This window comes from Malaclemys terrapin, chromosome 11, assembly GCF_027887155.1.
Source record: "Malaclemys terrapin pileata isolate rMalTer1 chromosome 11, rMalTer1.hap1, whole genome shotgun sequence".
Classification (NCBI taxonomy): domain Eukaryota; kingdom Metazoa; phylum Chordata; order Testudines; family Emydidae; genus Malaclemys; species Malaclemys terrapin.
The window spans coordinates 1,975,316-1,997,798 of NC_071515.1; the positions used below are offsets into that span (position 1 = coordinate 1,975,316).

Here is a 22,483-nt window from a genome sequence, read left to right on the forward strand (position 1 = left end):
CCAGTGTAACTGGCATCCAGGGGAATTCCCAGGTGCCAGATGATTGGTGATACAGCTCCTATGCCGTCCCTCTCCACCGAGCATAGGGGGCATGGCCAGGCAAAAAGGGTTGTGACTGTTCTGATGCTGTAATGGCCCCGGGGAGCCATTGGCAGCTCCATGGCGGGTGAAGCATCCCTGAGCACATCTCAGCCAGTCTAGCAAATCTGGATCAGACTTTTACCCCCACTAGTATAATATGCAATTGAACCATTTTCAGACAAGACCATTCACTTCCTGTCCTAGCCGGTTTAGTCTTGCTATGCGCTGCTCAACAGTTCGTGCATTTCAACCCTGATGTGGCTGCATATGATTGTATTTACATGCTGGTTTTACTCTGAATTTATTATAGCTGCATGCAGTACCCAGAGGTCTCTGCATATAAATTGCATTGATTCTCTTTCCCAGTTCATGCAAATCGACAGAACAACGACCCCATCGCGCACCTGTTCTGCTGACTCCGTACTTTATCAGTCAAACAGTACCTGCAGGGGGCAATATGAATGTATAATACCTTCAATTCTTACGGTATATAAACAGTATTGTAAACAGTGGAGATAGAGATAGATGTAACCACTGAAAGGGTTGTAATGGTCCCTCAGCTGGGTTTTTGGTACTTTATGGACAATGCCTAAGCCGAGGCTGGAAGGATTGACAGAACCGCCATTTTGGGGGGTCTGATGCCCCACATATCAGTGGTCCATCACCGTGCATTTCCCAGCTCACCATTTGTGACAACTGCCTGCCATGGTCATCATCAAGGACTGACCTGGAGACCTCTCACCTGAAAAGGGTCACACAGGAACTGCTACTGTTTGCGCTAAAGGACTAAATCCAGTTGGTAGCTGGAGCCTGTAGCAGACTCAAAGGCTTTGTGTGGGACCAGCCACTTGAGGGAGACAAAACCCAAACTTAGTTAATGAGGGACACACACGTATACTACACTCAGAAACTGAATGATAAAGTACCTTTTAGCAGGGCTGCACCCACGCAAATCCTGCCGCAGGACTGGGGCCTTCATTAGCAATCAAAAGGACTGAGAAATAATAGAACCAAAAATTCTCAAAGATGTCAAAAATATGATGGTGGGAACACTGAATGCTAATTTACATTTTTCTAAATAATTGAACTTAAAAAAAACAAAACAAAACCCACAATCACTTGGTTAAAGCTGCTGGTTTAATTTGAATCTGAATGCAGGGCAGTACCTTTCCTACATGCATGTCCCTAGCAAGGTCTCCTTCCACAGTTGCAAGGAACTATAGAAAGAGAGATCTTCATTTCCATAAAACATAGGGCATTTTGTAAAATCAAATTATGGAACATTTAAAATGTATAAAGTGAAAAAGAATGCAGATTGAGGTTATATCCAAATACAAAATTTAGAATTTGAAACACTATTTCTAAACATCCCAGAAATTATATATACATATTTAGTATGGAAATCAAGGCCATCCAGATAATAGCGTACTGGCAAACTTAAAATGACTCCCTAATTTAATTTTTTACTGTTCGATATTCATTAGTCCAGAATTAAAGTTTAACATTGACCCATTGCTGAGCTATGGGGAAATTTAAATTGTAGCCAACTCTTCTGAGCTGAGTTGCTTGCTCACAACACGAATTCAGTAGCACATTTTGAAAGTTAGGGTATGTCTACACTATGGAGACTATATCCGCATAAACTATGCAGCATAGCCCCGTAATGGAGACACAGGCGGGTTCCTGTAAGTGTAGGAATACCTCCTCCCCGAACATGAGCTGCATCAATGGAAGAAGCACTCTTCTGTCAACACAGCTGTATCTACACTGGGGGGTTATGTCAGTTTTCACACCCCTGACTGAGGTAGCTATGCCAATATAACTTCCTAGTGTAGACCAAGCCTTAGTCTAGAGATTCAGTATTCTGAATGATCCCTGGAGATTCACATCTTGTTCTGACCAGTCAGGATCAGTGGAACAGGATTTTTATAAACATGCTTAAAATGGGCGAAGGATATTAGATTCCTGGATCTCTGAAAAGGATACAACATCACCAACACAAAACCCAATACAGTAGCTATAGTGCTAGCACAAAACAATAATGTGATAGAATTTTTCTCCTTCATCTCTTCCTTCCCAGTGATCACTCATTGTAACTTTATACCGGGAACCCTGTCTAAATGTACCGCTGTCTCTAGCCTCTTTCAGCTCTCTCATTATCACAGTAGGCTTATGTGCCCGAATTGCCTCAGCACCTATTTCTGCTAGTAGTTAAAAAGTAGGAAGACTTAAAAATGAAAGAAAAGGCTTAGAATGTTACCTAGTATGCCTTTCAAAAACAATATTGTTGAAGATAAATAAGCTGTTGCGAAATAAAAATGCTCATGGAAGTGTCGTGTGGCCACTGAGTAATTAGTGAGTATCCTATCTATTGTTCTTTTATCGTTAGCTTTGCCCACTGGGTCTGATTCAAAGCTCATTGAAGTCAGAAGTCCTGCTATTTAATTCAATGGGCTTTCGATTAGGCCTCTGTTCTCCAGTCCCTTTATTACTTACTAACTGATTACCCTCCCTCCCCTTTTAAAAAACAAAACAAATCTTTACAATAAAACTTGGACACCTTTGGAAGGTCTAACTACTTGCATCTGAATCTGTGTATATATCTAGTCATGTAGCAGGAGGAGGCTGTGCACTCTAATTATAGGTAAGATATAATACACGTGCTGCTTAAGAGCTAGGCAGGCATTGGCAAACAGCCCTTTAAAAGACATTTGTATGTTTCCATTCACAAAGCACACTGATCTTACTAAAACTACTTAGGATTAGCAGACTCACTCCTAGGAGCCCCTAAACCGGCTTGGTCTCTCTACATTAGAATTCATATTCTATCTTTAAAAATCACACACAGCAGGTTCTCGGTTGCTTCTCTGATGTTTCACTCATGTTCAAAGAACTCGTGACAAGCAGAAGTGACCATGGCAATGAAGGCTACAAATTCCTGGAAGTCGCATTCAGCGTCACCATCGGCATCCAGTGTCTCCATCACCTTATCCACTGTCTCCTGATCTTTAATTTCCTAATCAAAACAAGAGAGAGCAGTGAAAGCTGGTGAGCAATGGATAGGGCTGCGAATAAGATTTAGAAGTCCTGGTTCTTAATCTGGTGGTCTTCAAATGGAGCTAATAGACAGTACAGTAGACGTCACCTACTAGGCTTCCAATGGAGCTGCACAGTCTCCAGGCTAGCTCCGAAGGCAGTTAGCGAGGGGCTCTTCCTCCTCACCACTCTTTGGGGCACACAGGAGGAGGAATTTCCAGTCCCCATCCACACCCCACTTGCCAGAACAGGGACTGGCACTTTGGCCCAGACTCAACGGACGTGGGCAGTGCAATGCCTGGGTTAGGCACTGGGGCGCTCTGAACAATGCCTGGGGAGAGAGGCACAAGTCAGCATACTGGTGGGGAGCTGCCAAAACTAGTCGATAGCAGACACCAAGTAGAGGGGTGCCTAAGCCCAGCCGCTCTCTAGGATTTTGGCACCTAAATCCAGGCGGGAGGGAGGCTCCTACCTTGGCTTGGGACCCACAGCCAAAACCCTCCCCTGGAGTCAGCGTAAGCCCTTTCTTGCAAGCATGGCTCTGGTGCACACCTAACTCCACACCAAACAGAAGGGTGGGGAGAGCGGCAACAGACACCTCCCTGAGCCTTAGCCCAGTGGTTAGAGCACTCAGCTGGAATGTGGGAGACCCCAGTTCAATTCTACCCCCCCAGCTGATGAGGAGATGGAATTCAAACCGCAGTTTCCCACCTCCACTTCCTAACCACTGGACAAGGAGATGTTCTGACCCGGGGTTCTCTCAATCACTCCTGTTGAAGCTGTTCCACTGTGTATCCATAACTAAATACAGTATGCATTGGGCCAGAGAGAGAGTGTGTGACTATAATCCAGGGGCTATGGCACTCGCCTGAGACATGGGAACCCCCTGTTCAAATGTCTTCTCTTCTTCAGGCAGAGGGTGGAGCTGAGCCAGGTCTCCCACTGCCCAGGTGAGTGCCCTAACCACAGCGCTAAAGGTTAGAAGGGAGTCCCCGCCGCTTCCTCCTGCCGTGTGTGGAGTTGTGCATGCTCTGAGCACCCCTACAGGCAGGGCCGTTCCCAGCCACTTTGGTGCCCTATGCAGACACACACACACACACACACCCGTGGGGGGGGGAGGGGGGCAGGAGCAGGCTTGGGGGGTTGGGGGGAACCGCCCCCCCAGCACGACCTGGCGGAGCAGAGCGGGTTGGGGCCGGGTCACTCCACTTCCTGATGCCTGGTGATTGCAGGGTGGGCCCGACCCCGCACTCACGGGGCAGCGGGAAGTGGAGTGACCCGGCCCCAGCCCGCTCCGCTCTGCTCTCCCAGCTCCCAGCCTTGGGGGACGGGGGGAACCGCCTCCCCAGAACTTACCGGCGGTGTGGAGGGGGCTGGGGCCAGGTCGCTCCACTTACCGCTGCCAGGTGAGTGCAGGCCTGACCCCTGCTGCAGTCCTCAGGGGAAGGGGTGGAGTGGGGCCGGGTCTGGGGCAGAGCAGAGGTGGGAAGAGGTGGAGTTGGGGCGGAGCGGGGGGGGGGGGCATTGGGAAGAGGCGGAGCAGGGGCTGGAGCAGCACACAGCTGCCTAGGGCACCAGGCAATTTGGTGCGTACTTTGCATATGGGTAAGGACGGCCCTGCCTGCAGGTGAGCAACGCCTCCCCTCCTTGGGTTCGAGGATGCTGCTGCGTCTTAGGCATGAGACAGGCATCCAGACGCCTCCCTGAGGCAGCAGTACAAATGCACAGAGGCAAAAACATAGGCACCTAGGGGACTCTTAGAGCACAAATTTAGGCATCTATAGGATTGGGCATCAGCTGAGCAGGGATTTTGTGGCTCACAGGAGCAACTAAAGCTGCAATTTAGGTACCTAAGTCCCTTTGGGGATCTGGGCCCTTGTGCTTTCCCCCACAGGTGACCAGACCTTGATACATACAGTCTGACCCCTCACATATAAGCACCTGGGAAATACACAAGCCAGGCAAATAGATCATTTCATGGAGAGAGCTGCCTGCCCTCCAGAGGGGATATGCTTTGCCTTCTGAATGCGCTAACTCCCTTTTATTGCCCACCTTCTGAGTAGCCATTAAATCAGGACAGTCTCTTCCCTACTCCCAAGAAACACAGCATAAGACAAAGGCCGAAGTACTGGAACCAGGCCATTGCGCTGAGCCCTTTGGCAGTCACAGCCAGAGGATATATCCTGTTCCCATTGCCACGGGAAGCAGCCTCCTGGCTCCAACTATTTCAACAAACAACACAAGAGCTGAGAACTGTCGAAGGCTACAGTAAACATCTTCAGGCATCTCGACATTTGGTACACAATAGAGTAAAGGGCACTTCATTGTTCAAAAGGCAATACTCACGCCTAAAAAATGGGGGAGTTCATTGTTAATGAGCTCCTTTAATTCAGATTTCTTCAGCTTGTGTTTGTCTCCCTCCTTTCCCGAGTACTGGTGGAAAGCATCAATGATGGCAATCATGGCCGTCTCCAGAGCAGACATTGTTACAGTGGCACTCAGCTAAAATGAAAGGGATTGGGAGGAAACACAGTGTTAAGCTCAGCGGGGGGGAGGGGGAGGGTTAAATGCCTTCTTGCCTTCTCTGTGCAACAATAAAACCCTTGGACCAACAATGTTATGTCACTAGGGCCTGATCCAAGGAAGTCAATGGAAAGATGCCAATAAATTTCAATGGGCTTTGGCTCAGGCCCCAGATGAACACTCAAGGAAATAATGCCAGCGAAGAGCCGACCATCTGTGGAAACTTTTACTTCAATTGATATAGCTTAAGGTTAGGAAACACATGTGGGACATTGCCTAAATGATTGTTCTTACTTTAAAACCTTGGGTAACAAGCAGAATATTTGTATATTGCCAAAATGGAGTCAGCACAGACCTATCGTTAAAGGGAGGTACCCTGCGGTACTAGATCGTCCGTATAGTCATTAGCTTCTTGTCAGCATCACTAACAAAAAGTAACATTCTGAAGGGAGGATTACTGGGTAACCTAGCCATAGGGGATTGGTCAATTTCACCATTAAATTCCAGAAGAGTGCACTGTGGGGAGTTGGGGAGGGAATAGCGGCTATTTGTCTGGAAAATTCCCAGACTTCCCTGATGTTTGAACACAAGTTTTGCACCTTGAGCTCCACTTTGGCAGAGTACAATAAATAAATAAAAGCCAGCAGGCTGTTAAAAGACTTAAATATGGCCCAGTCAAAATACACAACCCTCACCAATACATCCACGATTAACTGATTCTTTTCTGTAAAATGGTACTGACTCCCTTGCTTTTCAGTGGATGGGCCACTAAGCCCCCAAGAAGCATTTCACCCCAAGATGTCGGGGAAGATCCTCAGCATTGACAGAAAAAAGGGGGAAAAAGCAGCAAGTGAAGGGCTGGAAAACAAAGTTTCTTGACAACTGAAGTGCCACAAAACAATTTTCAAATAGATATTTTGGCCAGGTTTCAGTTACATCCAGCCTAGTTCTTTAAAATAAAAAATTGTGTCTGTTCAATCCAGAGACTGCTAATAATGCAAAAGAACTAATCTTTGGGACCATCTGTGACCATATAACATATTCCTTTGGCAAGTACAGCCATTGCTTACATAGGAAAGTATTTAATGGATTTTTAGCTATTTTTAATGCAATTGAACAGTTGGGAACAAGGACAGCCAGCCCTGTGGGAATAGCCAGCTTTCTGAAGACCACCAGGAATACTCCATGGACCATTCTTGGTCTGCAGCCCACAAATTGGGAACCACAGACTTACATCGTTGCCTGAGCAACACATCGCCTCAATCATGGTATTTTTTAAGGCTCTGTTTTTTTCACCCTTTGGAGATTGTAAACACATTTGGAAAATACTGCCCTCAGTATGAAAACAGTGCATGTGTCTCCAACACAGTATCTTTTCCTCAAATTTGCTGCAGAATCACAGTTCCAGTTTCCTGTGCTGAGATTTATCTAGTTAGGTTCTTACTGTAGTGTGACCTTGTCTTAGCAAAAAGCCTCCTTTCTTACTTCAGAAGGAAAATGCTTACAATTTTTGTCACATCACAAGAACCTGTCTCAGCCAATTAAACAGCACTTACGCGTGTTGTGTAATTTCCTTGGTTTGTAGCCTGTGTTATTGTTACTTCTTATGTTGAGTCTTCTAACCAGCTGATTTGCTCCATTTTTAGTCTGCTGGATTTTGTACATTTTTGTTTACAGTGCTTTACACATTTCTTTGTAATCATCTTTATTCTCCAGCTTTTTCTTTCTTTTACTTCTCAGATTTGGTTCTGTCTTTATTATCTGATCACTGAACATCTCTATCCCCACTGTACCAACAGTACATTATGAGATCCAGTTTTCATAAGCCCTAAGTGCAAGCAAATATGCTCATTTCCCTTCATTCCGCACTGCGTCTGATAAACTATTTAATATGCTAGCTATAGAATTCAAGTGATTTAGATCCTTACCTCCTGACGTTACATAAATATTTGATTGCAGGGTTTCTTATAGATTTCATATAGATAATGAAACCCCTTTAAAAGATTATGATGTAATGGGAAAAGATGTAGAAAAAACAGCCCAAAAAGTTTCACAGTACTCTGACGTTAAGAAAGGTTTTAGTTAATAAAATTAAATCAGACTTTGCTTTTGTTGGGGGAAAAAACTTGGTGCTTGCAGATCCTTGCTGGTGCAAGTCAGCATTGCTCTACTGACTTTAAAGGAACTACTACATCAGAGGCTAAGGACTTGCCTCACGATGTAACTCTCTATTATAGACAAATCTTCCTCAACCACAGGAGCAAAAGAACAGGCACATTGACTTAAATTAGATACAATTAAAGATCTTTGGAAAAGTTACAGTCATAACTAGCACTGCTCTTCATTTATTCAAATCAATATTCCCTGCTCATGTTGTAATGGAAAGTGCTTGCTAGACACAACTATGTTGTATCACTGTCTAATTTGACAACTTTTGCAGACATAACAAAACGCGTGAAAAGTGTCCCTCCACTCTGCTTTGGCTGCTGTGTTTTTTCTTTTCTTGTTTTAAGTGTTTAGTTTGACAAAACCCCAATGGCTTGAAGGTTCCAAAGTGAGTTGGGGGGGGGGGGGGGAGGGGGAATCACTCCTACTTCAATCATTAGGTTGGTCTGTGACCCACCTGCATAAATATTCAGAATTAGCATTTCCTAACAAAGTCATTTCTTTCTAAACACCATAGTATTATTTCTGTTACTCACCTTCCTTTTGTGCCCACGTTTTGCTGGAATCAGAGCAATGTATTCTAAGACAGCAAGGGGGACGCTTCTTATTTCATCTGTGGGGGAGTGGAGAAGTCCATCGACTAAGATGCAGTGCTTCTGCAGAACGGCAGCAGCCAATGAGGACCTGAGGAGGGGGTGGGGGTAGGAAGGAGGCAGCTGATTCTTGGACCTGATTTCCTGGAATGGGTGGAAATACACACAAGGGTGCATTGAGCAAGCTGTTATCCCACATCAGTTTGCTCTGGGAGCTGCTAACTGATACATTGGTACCAGCGAAAAAAAGATCTCTTGTAAGGAAAAGTAGACAATCTGCTTTTTAATTTCTAACAAGAAGTTTGTTCTGGGTTTCTTATTATTAACAAAATAAGGGAGAGGAATTCGCTAACTGCAGTAGAATGTATATGCCAGTCCTGTGGTGCCAAAGTGGAGGCAAGGATTCAAACTGGAAGCACGACAGAGGGATCAATCGCTACTAATGCTAATAACTCTCAATAACAGCGGTGTTGCAGATCTGCTGTACTGTGAAACATCAACCAGAGCCAAGGAAATTAAATGAATTGACATTTTTTAAGGGATGCCAAACGGGTTCAGATAAAACATTGGCTGGACCAGTACTTAAAATTCAAACCCAAGCTGACTATTTTTTAAGTCAAAAACAGTTTAGTTAACTATATCTGTTACATACACACACTTCATTAGCCTCTGCACCTCCTGATCGTGCCAGGCCTGAGAGAAGAAATGCCATGAGAGGGAATCAGTTTGGAATCCTTGCAGGAACAGCTTATCTTAGGGGTTTATATTGCACCTTCCACGTAAAATCGACAGTAGTAGCAAAATACCTAGTGGACTTCATGGAGTCTCCGGCACTTCTCCTATTTCAGGGTCAAGGCATTGTGTGGGGGTTTTAGATTTTATTAGCCCCTCCCCCCACTCACACATTGTTTTTTCTTTGATAGAGCTTGTGGAGTACGAGGGGTGGTCAGCGTTGTTAGTGTCATTCTTATGATGGAAGGGCTTTGGGTCATAGTAGTCTTCAGTACCAAACCCTTTTCTGCTGAGGAATGAGACTTAGTTGAAGTCTTAGCGTTCTTCATGGTACCCAAAGTGCTCAGAGCCTCACTAGCACTCCTCTCAGGGCATGAGATCTCCGGTGACTGGAATGTTTCTGATGAGGAACTCTCTGTTCTGCTCCTCTTATCCCTCTGCTTAGACTGAGTGGGAAGGTCTCAGTACCGCCGATGGGGATATCAGTACCTCACTCATGGGGAGTGCTGGGGTTCCAATCCTGTCTTCCCCTTGGAAGTTCTTGGTGACTGTGCTCTTGATGATGGGACACGGACAAACACAGAGGGTCCCTGTACACGGGACTACTCTGCACCCACGTCAGAAGCCAGTCTTAAGGCTTGCTCCATCATGAAGAGCTTACACTTAATATCTCTGTTCTTCCAGGACCTTCCCTTAAAAGAAGTGCAGATCTTTCTGTAACCCCCATGGAGCTTTCCTTGGTCTCTGTGTGCTTGTAGCTCAGGGCTGGGCACTCTGCCCCTGGGAAGAAGGGGCTTTGAGCAGGGGGTTGGACTAGATGACCTCCTGAGGTCTCTTCCAACCCTAATCTTCTATGATTCTAAAAGGGCGCCAAGGGCAGACGCAGAGGCTGCTGGGTAACCAAGAGGGAGAGATGCTGTTTTGAATGATGGGGGCCCTGTTGTCTTGGGGAGATAGCAGGGTGCCTGCATGGCCACCAGCCACGGGAGGAGCAGTGTCTGAGAGATGGGGCTGCAGGGGTTAGAGTCCATTGACAAGTCAGCGCTCAGGAAGAGGAGCTAGCCTGACCAATAGACATGCGATACCCGCCCCCAGGAGCGCTGGGAGAGGGGAAACGCCATCTTGGAAGGTCTTGAGCCAGCCACAGAAAGGGCAGGGCTTGCTGTGGGTGAGCTGGTGAGTCCAAGGCCTGCATGCAGGGTCCCCCTGAAAACTGGCCTCTGGGGTCTGGCAGCAACACCCTCAGCCTGGGACTTTCCCTCTTCAAGGTGACACCCGGTGAGTAGGGTTTTGTTGGGAAAACTCCCCCATCCCCACAGCTGAATTAGCCCTTCAGCTTCTAGATAAATCAGTTCACAAGTGGCAGGTTCTGCTCCGGCTGCTAGCTCAGGGCTGCCTGCCGGCTGTGAGGGTAGCTGAGCGCTAGGGTAGGAGATCAGGAGTTTAGTAGTTATTATAATCTGCACCCTGAGCCCTGCATCCCTGTGTGGGGAGGGGAAATCCTGGGAACAGAAGCAGCGCGGCTCCTGCAAGAAGAGGACGCCTGCCAGCTGTGATTGTCAGCCCTCTGCAGTGGCTGAGGACTCTAGATTCATCTCAGAGCCTGAGGATCCTTCGTGGAGTTGTGAGTTGTGATCATCTGGGGAATTGCTTGGGAGACTCCTACTCCCTGAACTGTGTCCTCGAGCCAGGGGCTAAGGGTTTGGGGATTTTATTACGTACTGCCTATGAAACCTGTGGCGGGATCGACCATCTGATCCCACGTGTGAGTGCCTTCGGCTGCACTGAACCAAGTCAGCAAAGCTGCTACAGACAATATCATTGTCACAGGTCGTCAAGGGCCCCTAGGAAGTACGCGTGCCAATGGGATGCTAAATTTTACTCTTGTTCTATCCGGTCATGTGACTGGGGAAATTCATGAGGATTATCAGTGACCCCAAGAGTAGTATTTCACCCTGTTCTGTTATATTTACTCCCTGTCTACATATTCAACAGAAGAATTATATTATTGTGTGTTTGTGGTATTTCTTGAGAGTCTCCAGCTATCTGGCAAGTAAGTGGGGGTTGCCCTTGTGGTTAGAATTTTCCTTCTGAGCTGCCGTGGTGATCTTGCCAGGAAGGAGCGAGCGGGGATGGGGTGGAGGCATCGCCAAATAAATTCCTATGGGAAAAAAAATAAGGAAGTTGCACCCTGCTGGAGGCGGGAGCCAGAACCCAGGCCTCTCTATCAAAACCCGTAAGAAGATTGGCATTAAAGGGGGTAACCGGGAGGATTGGGGCAGTACATTGCACTTACGGGGCAGTACTGGGAGTGCCACTCACTAATAGGGATTGCTTCTCAACAAGGGAGGTGCCTTTTAAAGCCCAGGGAACCTGGCATCCCCAACAGAAGAAAACTTGCCCCTCAATAGGAGAAGAAGAAAAAAATTGAGTGCACAGGTGGGTGTATTATATTTTTTAGAAAAGAAAAGAAGAAAGAGGAAAACAAATGTTCCAACAACTATAAAGGTACTAAACCTACTACTAAGAACTAAGTATCAAAGCTAAAATACTAGTAAAAGAGGGAACAGGCCCACAGCTATACTCCATTTCTGGCCAAAGACGGATGAGAAGGAACTGAGGAATGTTCACCTGTGCAGCCCTATGTAGCCTTGGTACAGGGCATGAGGATGTGTAAGGCCAAAAGGGGAACTGCTACCAAAAGTCTCTGATCAAAGACAGAGGGGCTCATGTGCACCTGAAGTGGAGAATTAACTCAAAGAAGAGTTAACGCAATCCTGGAATGCATAAGCAGGGGAATCTCGAGTAAGAGTAGAGGGATTAATTCACCTGTCTATTTGGCACTGGTGCAACCATTGCTGGAATCCTGGGTCTAGTTCTGGTGGCCACAATTTAAGAAGGATGTTGATAAATTGTAGAGGTTGAGAGAAGAGCATCAAGAAAGATTAAAGGATTGGAAAATATCCCTTATGGTGATTGAGCTCTTGGAATCTATCTATTGAGATTAACAAAAGAGAAGGTTAATGGTGAATTGATTACAGTCTAAGTGTCTACGCATAGGGAACATTTAATAATGGGCTATTCAGTCTAACAGAGAAAGATATAACATGATCCAATGACTGGAAGTTGAAGCTAGACAAATTCAGACTGGAAAGATGGTATAAATTTTCAGCCGTGAGAGTAATTAACCATCAGAACAATTTCCCAAGGGTCGTGGTGGATTCCCCATCACTGAACATTTTTATCTCAAGATTGGATGTCTTTCTAAAAGCTCTGCTCTAGGAATTATTTTGGGGATCTTCTCTGGCCTGTGCTATACAGGAGGCAGAGTGGATGATCACGGGGTCCCATCTGGCCTTGGAATCTATGAATGAAGATGTGTATTTATAAATTTTCTATTATCAAAGAAAATGCAATAATACCCACAAACAGTGGTTTTCAATGAATAATCCTAGTGAGTTGTAGTCATGACTGAGCAGTAATTTTTAATCTCATCCCATGGAATAGTTCTAAACATAAGGGTTAAGGTGGTATAGATTTAGATTTAGATTGCAAGCTTTATGGAGCAAGAACTGTCTTACTATGTGTTTGTATGGTGCCTAGCACAATGGGGCCCTGCTCCTGGGCAAGACCACTAGGTACTACTATAAACCTACTAATAATATGGAATTTCCAAGGTAAATTCAGCTGGAATTAGTGGAATTAAGACTCAACATGGAAAACAAGCAGCAGCAATTGACTTTTTAACTAGAGTCCCAAATATAGACTCATAGAAGATCAGGGTTGGAAGAGACCTCAGGAGGTCATCTAGTCCAACCCCCTGCTCAAAGCAGGACCAATCCCCAACTAAATCATCCCAGCCAGGGCTTTGTCAAGCTGGGCCTTAAAAACCTCTAAGGAAGGAGATTCCACCACCTCCCTACGTAACCCATTTCAGTGCTTCACCACCCTCCTAGTGAAATAGTGTTTCCTAATATCCAACCTAGACCTCCCGCACTGCAACTTGAGACCATTGCTCCTTGTTCTGTCATCTGCCACCACTGAGAACAGCCGAGCTCCATCCTCTTTGGAACCCCCCTTCAGGTAGTTGAAGGCTGCTATCAAATCCCCCCTCACTCTTCTCTTCTGCAGACTACATGAGCCCAGTTCCCTCAGCCTCTCCTCATAAGTCATGTGCCCCAGCCCCCTAATCATTTTCGTTGCCCTCCGCTGGACTCTCTTCAATTTGTCCACATCCTTTCTGTAATGGGGGGCCCAAAACTGGACACAATACTCCAGGTGTGGCCTCACCAGTGCTGAATAGAGGGGAATAATCACTTCCCTTGATCTGCTGGCAATGCTTCTACTAATGCAGCCCAATATACTGTTGGCCTTCTTGGCAACAAGGGCACACTGCTGACTCATATCCAGCTTCTCATCCACTGTAATCCCCAGGTCTTTTTCTGCAGAACTGCTGCTTAGCCAGTCGGTCCCAGCCTGAAGCAGTGCATGGGATTCTTCCGTCCTAAGTGCAGGACTCTGCACTTGTCCTTGTTGAACCTCATCAGATTTTTTTTGGCCCAATCCTCCAATTTGTCTAGGTCACTCTGGACCCTACCCCTATCCTCCAGCGTATCTACCACTCCCCCCAGCTTAGTGTCATCTGCGAACTTGCTGAAGGTGCAAGTCAAGATATATCACATCCACTGTTTTCCCCATATCCATATATACATCCAAATATACAACACTGATGTTAGGGACACGTAGTACAAGCACCCTTCTTGGAGAACAAGATGAAAGGGTCATTGAGAGTTTCAAGTAGCCCTGTGTGCTGCTTCCGCCCCACCCCCCAGCTGTGTGCTGTTAAATTTAAACCAGCCATTGCCCATTGTCACTACCCAGCTACATGGAGGCAGGACACCAGCCTCCATAACACTCTTACTTGTATGGTATTAGAAAAATCTCTGCCTTCCAAGGCAACCAGGAAAGAATGTGCTTTTGGGGCATCTTTTCTTCGTATTCAAGGGACATCAGCAAGAAATGGAGTCAGTTGAAAATAGAGTTATAAGCATTCTCCAGTCCCACCCCTTCCAATGAGTCTCCCTGTCAATTCTTCAGCCTCAAAAAGGATGTTAGTCCTGAAGTATCCATTTCAGTTTATTGTGTTACCGCTGAGAAGTGAGAGAGATGCTTATTGCTCCATCAGTTTGATGGGAACAAGGATAAGAAGGATGCCCATTACTCCACTAATAGTATCAGACTAGTAACCATGGGCAAATCTTAAATGCCTTCTTCCCGGGCCAAGAAGGTAATGAGAGAGCTTTTGTGAGGTTTCTCTTGCTTATTCTTTTGATTAGTAGTTCTCTGGGTGAAAATGCCCAGAAAAATCCCAGAACTTCCTTTCAGTGTTGCAACCTTGCATCCTTGCTCTCCAGGCTGAGTGCTGCCCTAGCACCAGGGGCCTGGGCTCTGAACATTCCAGCACGTCCATCCGTGGCTGCGGTCCCTATGGAAAGCCGATTTATGGGGAGAAGTAGCACAGGCAATTTAAATGAGCCATCTGTTCCTAATTGTCTTGAAGATGGATGATGAATCTATGAGTTTAACATCCTCAGCAAGAGTCCAGGAAGAAGTCTGAAGCAACAGCTCATCACAAGATAGCCAGGGGCACGTAGCCACGTCCCCAAGAACTTTCTTGTTGAGGAAGTGTCTATTCAAATGACATCTGAAGCTTTTAATTTTCTTTGCGGAATGGCAGGCGACATGTCACTGATGACCGAGATGAAAAGAGTACTAGCAAGTGGCAAAGCTGTCATCTGAAGCTCGACGGTATATACCCATGCAGTAGATGGTATTCTGTTTCCCAGGCCAGCGCCCAAGACAGCTTCTCCACGATGTTTAGATTTCATAAATGGTGTGTCAGACTGGAAGAAATTGGAACCTAAACTAAGGAAGCATGAGGCATCAGAGGAACATATGAACTGTTACTTGGTCTGAAGAGAACTGCACAACTGTCAAGAATTCTGTGCATATCGATGAAAAGCTGCAGCAGGAAATGAAAGGTGAGAAGCACGACTGGTGTTCAATATTGCAGAGACTTCTACATGTCATATTATTTCTTGGTGAGAGAAATCTGCTAGTTCAAGGGGATGTTGAACACTTGGGAGACAGATGGAATGGAAACTTCCTTGGAGTGACTGAATTAAGAAGTATAATCCTGTTTTGGCAGGTCATTTGGATAAAGTGAAGGCAAGTGCAAAAGTGCATTATCTTAGTAAAGACAAGCAGAATGGCTTTAGTCAACTGTTGGCAGGGGCGGCTCCAGGTACCAGCGCAGCAAGCGCGTGCCTAGGGCGGCAAGCCACGGGGGGGCGGCCTGCTGGTCGCCATGAGGGCAGCAGTCAGGCTGCCTTCGGCGGCATGCCTGTGGGAGGTCTGCCGATCCCAGGGCTTCGGCGGCAATTCAGCGGCGGGTACGCTGAAGGTGCTGGACCGGCGGACCTCCCGCAGGCATGCCGCCGAATCCGCATTACCGGCGGACCTCCCACAGGCATGCCACCGAAGGCTGCCTCACTGCCATGCTTGGGGCGGCAAAATACATAGAGCCGCCCCTGACTGTTGGGTCAAAAAATTAAACAAACTCTGATGCAAGTGAAAACTGCAGAATACTATGCATTGCTTGACTACGCTGGGTTGTTCTCATATGGAACAAATATCTTTAATTCTTTAGTATGGAAAAGTGAGTGAAGATGAAGCATCTTTCAAGAGCCTTTTCTAGCAGTTCTGAATGTCAAAGTGTGACACAGTGGGGATTCTCCCTTGTTATGTTGTATGTAACCCTAATGTGAGTCTTACTGTTTTGCATGAATGCTGTGTGTGCCTCAGTTTCCCTGTGTATTGCACCAATGTCTAGGTGGTGGGAATAAGCGTGTGTGACTATTGCGGGGGTTGCTCCAGGTGCCTGCAGGGATGTTATGGCCACCCCTTTGTAACCTGAGACCCAGGAAGGGAGTGCAACCAGGTGACTCGTGGCCCGGGAAGCGAGAAAAAGGCCGGAGGAGGAGCAACGGGCAGGGCAGGGGCCAGGCAGCTGGAAGTGAGTCAGTCTCGGGTGGCTTAGGGTGCAGGGGGAGGACCAGAGCCCTGGCTCTGGGCTCCCCTCCCCACAAGATGGACTTGGGTGAAGGTCACCGACTTCTGTGCTAACAAGTTCTGTTCTACGCTGTATTCCTGTCGACTAATAAACCTTTTGCTTTACCGGCTGGCTGAGAGTCCTGTCTGACTGCGGAGTTGGGGTGCAGGGCCCCCTGGCTTCCCAAGGAGCCCCGCCTGTGCGGACTCACTGCGGGAAGTGCACGGTGCCGAAGGGGATGCTGAATGCTCCGAGGTCAGACCCAGGAAGGCCGAAGCTGTGTAAGCTTCTTGCCCTGGCGACAGTCTGCTCAGAGAGAGGAGGCTCCCCCAGAGTCCTGACTGGCTTCGTAGGGAGTAGTTCCAGAGCATCGCCCGGTGACACAAAGGCACTACTGGAGCAGAACTTGCTGAAAATGTTTTAAAGCAACTAGAAGACATGGACTTAAAATAACAGATGGCAGAGCTGAGTATTGTGATAATGGCTCAAACAGGAGGGGCAAGCATTAGGTTTTACAGGCAGAAATTAGGGAAGTTAACTCCCATGCCACGTATGTGCTGTTTTGTAGTCCCAACTGGAACTTGCTGATTTCTGATGATGATGCTACTTCCCTTGAGTCCAAGAAAGAATTTGGTATACCGCAAAGACTGTATATGTTATTTGGGGGATATTTTAAAAATGCATGTGGCTATTTGCCTGCAATCCCGCTCTGAAAGAGGATGGGAGGCCAGCAGAGACACTGTAAAAGCAGTTCATTAACAGCTCCCCCAGATTTGTGACGCACTCCTGGGGCTACATGACCGTACCTCTGACTGTATGGTTCATTCAGAGGCCAAAATCACTGCAAGAGGAACTGTACTGATCTCCTCATGGCAAGCCCCACTGGGTGGAACAAGGTGCTGAAAGAAAACAGCACAGCCGACAAGCAGGGAAATGATAGGGCCTTTAGTATAGCATTCAGATTCAGAGAAACAGCAGCAGCAACCTTCCAGGATTATTGAGAGAGAGATTTTTATATAGCACTTGAGAACACAAAAAATGGCTCACGAGTTGGACATAGAACCAGTGTTTCCAGTTATTCACTCAAAGATACAGAAAAGGTTACCTAAAACAGCAGCAGATGGGAGAGTCTTCATCTTTTATATAAATCATCACAGTAGCCAATTTTTTAAACTCTTAACATCTTACCTCCCCAATAAAAGGACCCTAAAACTGCATCTTCCTTCACTCTCCCTTTTGCTGAAGATGCAGCAACACTGGGTTGATATTAGGGTTACCAACTTTCTACTCGCACAACACCGAACACCCTTGCTCCGCCCCCTGCCTCACCCCTTCTCCAAGGCCCTGCCCTCACTCACTCCACCCCCCTCTCATTCACACATTTGCACTGGGCTGGGGAAGGGGGTTGGGATGCAGGAGGGGGTGCAGGCTCTGGTGTGGGCTGGAGATGAGGGATTTGGGGGTGCCGGAGGGGGCTCTGGGCTGATGGGTTCGGAAGGCGGAAGAGAGATCACAGCTGGGGAAGGAGTGCGAGGGGAGGGGAGGGCTCCAGCTGGGGGTGCAGATTCTGGGGTGGGGCTGGGGTTGAGGGGTTTGGGGTGCTGGAGGGGGCTCCAGGCTGGGGCCAAGGGGTTCAGAGGGTGGGAGGGGGAATCAGGGCTGGGGCAAGGGGTTGGGGTGCGGGAGAGGGTGAGGGCTCTGGCTTGGGGTGCAGGCTCTGGGGTGGAGCTGCGGATGAGGGGTTTGGGGTGAAGGAGGGGGCTCTGGGCTGGGACCAAGGGGTTCGGAGGGCAGTAGGGGGATCAGGGATGGGGCAGGGGGTTGGGGTATGGGGGGGTGCAGGCTCTAGGCAGCACTTACCTCAGGCAGCTCCCAGAAGCACGTCCCCCCTCTGGCTCCTATGCAGAGGTGCAGCCAGGCGCGCTGCCTCGTCCGCAGGTGCCGCCCCCGCTGCTCCCATTGGCCGTGGTTCCTGACCACGGGAGCTGCAGAGCTGGTGTTGGGGCGAGGGCAGCGTGTGAAGCCCCCTGGCTGCCCTTACGCATAGGAGCCAGAGGTGGAACATGCTGCTGCTTCCGGGAGCCGCACAGAGCCACGGCAGGCGGGGAGCCTGCCTTAGCCCCATTGCGCCGCTGACCGGACTTTTAACAGCCTGGTCAGTGGTGCTGACTGGATCCGCCAGGGACCCTTTTCGACCGGTCGAAAACCGGATACCTGGCAACTCTAGTCCATATGGGCCCATCATAGCTTGTTTTCTGAAGCACGGCATCTGCAGCTCCATCCTAGGCTAGAAGGGCATCAGCCAACACAGCCGTTGGCAGGCTGGCCAGGGATGGCTACGATACGGTTGTAGACAAATAGTAAAATAATTATACAGAAATTATCCCCGACCAACACCCAACCCTGGAATGGCTTGGCTGGAGTCTTTGTTCCCCACTCTCCTTGCTCCATGCTCTGTCATTAACATCCCACTTGTGAAGATTCCTGGCCATGGACCTATCAGAGAAATAAATTCATCTGACCTGTTAATCTTTTTTTCCCCTCATGACAGCTTGGCTAAAACTGATCCTTCTTGGCAGAGAAAGGATCACCCTCCCTTTCTTCTCAGATGAGCCCACCTAACTTAGTCCTCTCTAGGCTTTTCCCTAAAGTAACACTGGCCAATCACTATCTGCCTTTCCCCTCTCTCTCCAAGAGTGGGTGCCACACTAGAGTGTAGCATGCACCTGTTTTGGAGTTACGGCTTTGGAAGGGTCCACCTGTCCAGGGACATGACCAAAGGAGCAGAGATAAGGTCACTATGACCCTCCTTGCCTGAAAAAGTTGCCTGGCTTCCAAACTCTGGCAAGTACGTGTCACCTCCCTTATGAGGGACCCTGGCCAAACTGTCACCAGAGAAAGAAAATTAGCTGCCAACAGAAAACATTGTTAGTCTATTTTGAATGGAACCCGTGTGTTGTTTTCTCTGTTGTAGCTCACTACCGTGGAAGGTAAATCAAACCAGAGACCCCAACTCACTTACAACCTTCACTGATGGAGGCATTTAATTATTCACCTCTCAACTCTGAATACCACAGGGGGAAATGACGTAATATGAATTTGTATTTCCATAGGAGCTCCTGCACACTAAAGTCCTGCCCATGACTAGCTACTGAACAAAGACAGTCCCTGCTCCAAAGTTATACATGGCAAGAAGGAGGCTTTTTTAAACAAGGGCTTTCTGGACCTAACACCACCACCTACTACTTCCAGAGTACTTTCTAGCAGTAGGTGACAAAGCATTTTACAAAGGAGGCAAGTATCATTAGTTTCACGTTACAGCGTTGGAAGCCAAGGCGCAGAGAGGTGAAGTGACTTGTCCAAGGTCACCCAGCAGGCCAGTGACAGGGCTGGAAACAGAACCCAGGTCTCCTGCACCTCACTCCAGTGCTCCATCCAATAGACCACACTGCCACACCACATTATGCTATGGATACACCGGCGAATGTAGACCTCATATCAAAAAGGTTGCATCAATTAACCTGCTGAGATAGAGCAGAGGAGAGGTTTAGGAATTAATATTCGGAAGTTGTGAATGCTGACAGTGACTTTAAGTTTGTGACTTTAAATTACAGAAGTAAAATATAATCCTATTGCCATAGCTATAAGGTAATGAACTAGAAAATGTATCTGCTATTGGGAGGTTCTTCCCACAGGATAAATGGTTCCCAGTACCCGTGGCCTGAAATATCTCTATAGAAAGGTGTTATGGAAGAGTATTATAGAAAGATATGGCACAATTCTGTAGCGGTTTTAAATGGAAGTAAGGCTATTTCCATAAGAGTATTGACATTACTGTGTCTGGGAGATTTCCTAGGAATTATATGTTTTTGTTATTCATCAGTACAATGCTTCCACTGTTCCCCTCTCTCTTTATCTAGTTAACACATATATCAAATACTGCTGCCTCTGCTGGTTTTCTTGTTGTTTTTTTACATGGTGAATAAACTGAATTCATTGACTTGCAGCTACTTTCTGCCTACCCGTTTACAGTTTCCAAAACAGCTCTTTTTTAGCACAGCAATTGAAGTTGGAAAAGAGACTAAAATCTCTTCAACAACCGATCTTGGGTATTTCCCAAGAAACAAATACTCAAGCTGAACAAATTCAGTTGCAACTACTCTCTAATCTTAATGAGGAGTCCAGTGGCACCTGAAAGACTAACAGATTTATTTGGGCATAAGCTTTGATGCATCTGAAGACGTGGGTTTTTTACCCACGAAAGCGTATGCCCAAAAAAATGTGTAAGTCTTTCAGGTGCCACTGGACTCCTCGTTGTTTTTGTGGCTACAGACTAACATGGCTACCACTCTGATACTATCTAATCTTAGTTCTTATAGCTGAAGCTAGACAAATTCAGATTGGAAATAAGATGAAATTTTAAGAATGAGGGTAATTAACCATTAGAACAATTTGTCAATGGTGATGGTGGATTCTCCATCACTGGCCATTTTTAAATTAAGACTGGCCGTTTTTCTACAAGCTCTGCTCTAGGAAGGATTGTGGGGCAGGTCTCTGGCCTGTGTTATACAGGAGGTCAGACTAGATGATTACTATGGTCCCTTTCCCAGTCTTGGAATCTATATTAGCCCATCGCGATCGTTTAGTATCTCTATTTCCTGCTGGCAAGATATTTAGGCTCAGAGTTGTTGTTTTTAAATTATTACGGACTATAGAAGAGTCAAAGTTGGTGTGAGTTAGGGCAGGCAGGCTCGATCTTATCCTCGCTGAAATCTATGGCAAAGGGCAGCAGGGACCATCCAACCATCTAATCTTGAGCTCTTGCACAATTCTGGTAGTAGAATCTCACTCATGTATTAAGCCCTGCGACTTGTGTCATTACAGCGTGTCTTCTAGACAGTCATCTGGTCTTGAAGACTTCCGGAGATGGAGAATACACTACTTCCCTTGGTAGCTTGTGCCACATGTTAATCAGCCTCCCAGTTCAAAAGGTATGCCTTATTTCAACTCCGAAGGTCTGGCTTTACTTTACAACTATTGGCTCTTGTTATGCCTTTCTCTGCTAGACTAAAGAGCCCTTTGATATCTTGAATTTTCTCCCCAGGAAGGTGCTTACACACCACAATCAATAAGAAAATAAATAAGAAAAATTAAGCTCTAAGTCTCCAGCTTATGAATAATTTTTGTGGCTCTTCTCTGCACCCTCTCCAATTTCTCAACCTTTTAAAAGTTGACACCAGAACAGGCCAGTATTTCAGTATCAGTCTCACCAATGCCACAGACAAAGATAAAATCACCTCCATACTTATTACTGCTCTGTTATACATCCAAGGATTGCATTAGCTCTTTCACCACAACATTGTACTGGGAGTTCATATCGAGTTACTTGTCCACCATGACTCCTAAATCCTTTTCAGAATCCCTGCTTTCCAGGATACAGTCCCCCATTCTGTAGGTATGGCCTATATTCTTTGTTCTGCATCTATGACCTTGAATTCAGCTGTATTAAAACAGGTTTTATTTGAATGGACAACTCACCAAGAATCTAGATTGCACTCTATGACTGCCCTGAATCTATGTTAAAAGTCATACCCTGTCCTAGAATTCCTTCATAAGGCCATGAATATCTGAGATGTTTTTTTCTTTCTATATTATCTTTCCACATACTAGTGCGGGAGTTGCCTCAACAGTTAATTGTCAGTGAATCAGGAATCTGAGCTGCAGAGATTATTTTTACTCTTTTTTAAAATAAAATATTTTATATTTTTAAAAAGAAAAATCACTATGGCAGAAAAAAATATATCAGTATGGAACACTGTAGAACAGTATGGAACATTGTAGAAAAATATATTTGAGAGAGTAGTAATGAAGGAGCATCTAAGCAGTAAAGCAAAATACATTTACATATAAATGCTGGGAAAAAAACAGTCTTTGGTATGTCATTCAATACTGGTTGATAGTTTTAATAACTGAAATGTTCAACAGAAGAACATCCTCGTTGGGTCAAACCAAAGGTCCATCTGGCCCAGTATCCTGTCTTCCGACAGTGGCCAATGCCAAGTGCTACTGAGGAAATGAACAGAACAGGCAATCATCGAGTGATCCATCCCGTCCCCCATTCCCAGCTTCTGGCAAACAGAGGGTAGGGACACACTGAGTATGGGGTTGCATCCCTGACCATCTTGGCTAATAGCCATTGATGGACCAATCCTCCATTAACTTATCTAATTCTTTTTTGACC

At 46.5% G+C, this 22,483-nt stretch overlaps 2 protein-coding genes across 4 annotated transcripts in view; both read right to left on the bottom strand.

The window, feature by feature from the left end:
- Positions 1-1,200: 1,200 nt before the first annotated feature.
- The window catches only part of S100B (S100 calcium binding protein B), a 60,528-nt gene continuing 39,245 nt past the window's right edge, over positions 1,201-22,483 (bottom strand). Inside the window, exons 2-4 of one of the 3 annotated variants that reach the window (XM_054043556.1) lie at positions 8,343-8,462; positions 5,464-5,619; positions 1,201-3,097 (exon numbers count right to left, since the gene is read on the bottom strand). In XM_054043556.1, coding sequence (XP_053899531.1) covers positions 2,957-3,097; positions 5,464-5,601 — 279 coding nt within the window. In that variant the 5' untranslated portion in view covers positions 5,602-5,619; positions 8,343-8,462 and the 3' untranslated portion in view covers positions 1,201-2,956. Of the gene's footprint in view, positions 3,098-5,463; positions 5,620-8,342; positions 8,544-22,483 lie in introns of all 3 variants that reach the window. The other 2 variants (XM_054043554.1, XM_054043553.1) reach the window with 2 other exon arrangements.
- LOC128845153 (zinc finger protein 239-like) overlaps positions 18,278-22,483 on the bottom strand; it is a 44,993-nt gene continuing 40,787 nt past the window's right edge. The window contains exon 4 of the transcript XR_008446623.1: positions 18,278-19,766. The gene's annotated coding sequence lies outside the window, so the exon portion shown is untranslated. The remainder of the gene's footprint in view (positions 19,767-22,483) is intronic.